This window comes from Eimeria acervulina, genomic scaffold, assembly GCF_000499425.1.
Source record: "Eimeria acervulina Houghton genomic scaffold, Eah_scaff1567, whole genome shotgun sequence".
Lineage (NCBI taxonomy): Eukaryota > Apicomplexa > Conoidasida > Eucoccidiorida > Eimeriidae > Eimeria > Eimeria acervulina.
Genome location: NW_013550195.1, coordinates 1 through 4370, shown reverse-complemented (window position 1 = coordinate 4370; position 4370 = coordinate 1). Strand labels below are relative to the sequence as shown.

Genomic DNA, 4370 nt, shown 5'->3' with positions numbered 1-4370 from the left:
GCTGCTGCATCTTACCTTGCTGCTGCTGCTGCTGCTGCTGCTGCTGCTGTAGGTGGAAGCGTTTGGTTGCAATTCGTCAGCTTCGTCGATTGAAAGCCGAAGCAAAAAATGTCGCAGGACTCGTCACGATTGTTCAAGTACTTAATTTAATTTAGTTAATTAATTTAATTAATTTAATTAATTTAATTAACTTAATTAATTTAATTAATTTAATTAATTTAATTTAATTAATTTAATTTAATTAATTTAATTAATTTAATTTAATTAATTTAATTAATTAAATTAAATTAATTATTATTTATTATTATTTTTTTTTATTATTTTTTATTATTTTTGGTTGTTTGTATTGGTTGCCCTTCTCTTGTCTTTTTCTTAACTTCTGCTGCTGTTGCTGCTGCTGCTGTTGCTGCTGCTGCTGCTGTTTGCTTCAGGACCTGAAGCAGGAGCTTGGCGAAGCCCGTCAACAGGCGGAAGATGCAGCAACTCGAGAGCTGCAGCAGCAGGTTTGCTGCTGCTGCTGCTGTTGCTGCTGCTGCTGCTGCTGCTGTTGTTGTTGTTGTTGCTCTTGCTACTGTTGCTCTTGCCTCCACCTCTTAGCAATTCGTTCTTGCTGCTGCTGCTGCTGTTTGTTTTTAGGCTCGAGCAGATGAATTACAGAAGCAGCTGCAGCAGTCGAAGAAGGAGGTGAAGGAACTTAGAGGAGAGCTTAAAGCAAAAACAGGTGCTGCTTCTGCTGCTGCTGCTGCTGCTGCTGCTGCTGCTGCTGCTGCTGCTGCTGCTGGTACTGGTGTTTGGGTTGTATGGATTGAGGTTTAGGGTTTAGGGTTTAGGGTTTAGGGTTTTTGTTTGTGTGTTTTTATGCGTAGAAATGCTAGGAGAGCTGCAGAGACAGCTGGAGTCTCTGCGTTTGTATCTAGTAGGCAGCGGTGCAGCAGCAGCAGCAACAGCAACAGCAGCAGCAGCAGAACAGGGGGGGCTGAGGAGAGGGTTTACCGTAGAAGTGAGTGAAATAAAGACATTGATAGAGAAGAGGGAAGCAGCAGCAGCAGAAAAAGCAACGCAGCAGCAACAGCAGCAGCAAGTGCTGCAGCAGCAGGTGCAGGAGCTGCAGCAGCAGCTGCAGCAAGAGAAGGAACAGCGACAGCTAGCTGATGCGAAGTATAAACTTGTATTAGAAGACAGCAGCATGATGGGTTTACGAGCAGCACCTGCAGCAGCAGCAGCAGGAGGAGGAACAGGAGCAGCAGCAGGATCAGCAGCAGGATCAGCAGAAGCACCACGTGCAGCAGCCGCAGCATCCACAGCAGCAGCAAGAGCAGCAGCAGCAGCAGCAGCAGGAAGCCGCGCTGTATTAAAGGCTGCTTCTGCTTCTGAAGGTAGCTATAAGCAGCACGAAGCAGCAGCAGCTCTATGGGAGAAGAGATTTATCGATTTGCTGCTGATAGGTGCAGCAAACGTTGGGAAGCGACAGCTGCTGCTGTCTCTTATTCAGAAATTAGGAGACAGGGATGCGTTGCTGCAGCTGCAGCAAGTGCAGCAGCAGCAGCAAGATAAAGCGGGCTGGAGAGAAGATCTTATCAGGGTAAATTAATATCTGCTGCTGTTGCTGCTGCTGCTGGTGCTGCTGTTGCTGCTGCTGTTCTTGTTGCTGTTGTGTTGCTGTTGCTGCTGGAGCAGCTGCTATTGGTGCTTCTTTGCTGCTGCTGTTGCTTTGCTGCTGCTGTTGCTTTGCTGCTGCTGCTGCTTTGCTGCTGCTGTTGCTTTGCTGCTGCTGCTTTGCTGTTGGGGTCTTGAGCTTTTGCATTTGTGTCTCTCCTCTTTTTTATTTGTTGTTTGTTTTATTTTTAGTTATTTTTATTTATTTTAATCTGCTCTTCTTTTTATTTATTGTTATCTCTATTGATATTATTTTTACTTGTTTTGTTTATGCTGTTGCTGCCTGTTGTGTTTAATTTGTATTATTATTATTATTATTATTTATTATTATTATTTATTAATATTTGTTTGTGTTATTTATGAATATTATTATTTATATTTGTTTAATATATTTATATTTGTTTATTATTATTGTTCTATATATGTATATATATTCAACAGATACAGAACAAGAAGACATATTTATTTATTTATTCGTTTATTTAACTATATTTATTTAATTATATTTATTAAATTAAATTAATTATATTTATTTATTTGTTTATGCAGGTGAAAGGAGGAGGAGGCGTAGGCGTTATAAATTGTTTATTATTTTCTCTTGACGACTCATTGCAGTGTATAGACACCTTAAAGCAGAGGTGCCGACAATCCTTTGTTTTATGTTGTATATTTAAAGGAGATGATATAAATACATTTAAACTTTGTTTAAGTACAGCAGAAAATATTATCTTAACTACTATCAAAGAAACATATACACCGCAGCTTCTTCCTACACAAGTTGTTCTTATTGAGAATAATTATAATAATAATATTAATAATAATATTTCTTCTCCTACAAACGCAATTGATAGACAAGCAGCAAGAGATGCAGGTATGAGTTAATATATATATTTTTTATTTATCTTTTTATATTATCTTCGTCTTTTTCTCTGTTTTACTGTCTCCGTCCTTCTCTCTCTGTCTCTCTCTGTCCTTCTCTCACTCTTTATCTCTTTGTTTTTATTTCTTTTTAATTTGTTTTTATTTATTTATTTATTTTTATCTCTTTATTTCTTTCTCTGTCTCTTTTTCTGTCTCTGTCTCTATCTCTTTATTTTTATTTATTTATTTTCATTACTTCTATTTCTTTTTCTTTATCTCTTTATCTTTATTTCTTTGTTGTCTCCTTCTCTCTCTTTATCTATTTACATATATATATATTTATATTTATCTTTATCTTTATTTATTTTTTTTGTTTCTATCTATATCTTTATTTCTGTCTGATTATTTTTCTGTCTCTGTCTTTTTCTTTTTCTTTCTTTTTACCTCTCTTTCTTTCTTTGTCTGTCTATGTCATATATATATATATATATGCATGCATATATATATATATATATATGCATGCATATATATATATAATTAATATTGTTGATTATATATATTTTTGTTTTTGTTCTCAGCTGCTTGTTTAGGGTTTCATTATCGCGAGCTGTCTTCGCCTTCTTCTTTCTATGAATATTTAAAACCGTGGTTAGATGCACTTGCTGCTTATCGCAGCAGCAGCGTATCTCCTTTAGCTCCGCAGCAGCAGCATCATCATCATCATCAGCAGCAGCTGCAGCATCAGCAGCAGCAGCAGCAGCAGCAGGTGTTGCTGCGGGGTTCGACTGGGAGAGCTTCTTCTTCTTTATCTTCTTCTTTACTGCGATCTTCTAACTCATTTCCTTCAACACTCGTTGACAGCATTAAATCGTTTATTGCTGCAGGTAGAAGAAACAATGAAGCAAAGACACGAACAGAGAGACTGCAGCAAGAGCTGCAGTTCCTGCTGCCTTCTGTACCCCCTGCTGCTTCGAGAGAGGCTGCTGCTGCAGCAGAACCACCGCCTATACTCTCTCCCTGCGATGGGGTCGTCCCTGTCGTTGAAATACTCGTATGCTGCTGCTGCTGCTGCTTTTGCTGCTGTTGCTGCTGTTGCTGTTGCTGTTGCTGCTGCTGTTGCTGGTGTTGCTTTTGATGTTGCTGTTGCTTATGCTGCTGTTTTTGTTGCTGCTGCTCATGCTGCTGTTGCTGCTGCTCATGCTGCTGTTGCTGCTGCTCATGCTGCTGTTGCTGATGTTGTTTTTGATGTTGCTGTTGGTTGCGGTTTAGGGCAGCTCCTGTTGCTACTCTTGACGCTGCTGTTGCTGCTGCTGCTTCTGTTGTTGCTGCTGCTTCTACTGCTGCTCTATCTGCTGCTGCTGCTATTGTTGCTTCTGTTACTGCTGCTGCTTCTGTTACTGCTGCTGTTCATGCTGCTGCTTATTTCGCTGCTGCTGCTGCTGCTTATCGCATATACATAAATATATATATATATATATATATTGAAATATAAATATAAATTTGAATATTCTTTTATTGCTGTTTGTTTGCTGCTGCAGCCACATGATACAAAGACAAAAGAAGCTGTTACATGTTTATGCTTCAGCACCCATCGACATTCTGCTGATTTTATTTTCTTAGCAGCAGCAAGAAGAACAGGAGAAGTTACGGTGTATAGATGTTATAAATTAAATGCAGAAAAAACAAATACATCTACGCAGCAGCAGCAGCAGCAGCAGGAGCGGGAGGAAGGGGGGCAGGAGCAGCAGCAGCAGCAGCAATCTGCTGACAGCAGCAGCAGCAGCAGCAGCAGCGCAGCAGCAGCAGCAACAGGAGAAGGAGGTGCTATTGAGAATAAAGAAGATAATGAAGAA

General features: G+C 39.6%; 1 protein-coding gene across 1 annotated transcript; it reads left to right on the top strand.

The window, feature by feature from the left end:
* Positions 1-52: 52 nt before the first annotated feature.
* EAH_00061150 (hypothetical protein) lies at positions 53-4369 on the top strand (the record flags this gene model as incomplete). The annotated part of the gene is made up of 7 exons (XM_013397037.1): positions 53-137; positions 432-503; positions 637-721; positions 867-1582; positions 2206-2272; positions 3096-3568; positions 4056-4369. Coding segments are annotated over 7 exons (1812 nt in total), but the record flags the coding sequence as incomplete, so codon positions are not given.
* Position 4370: the final 1 nt, after the last annotated feature.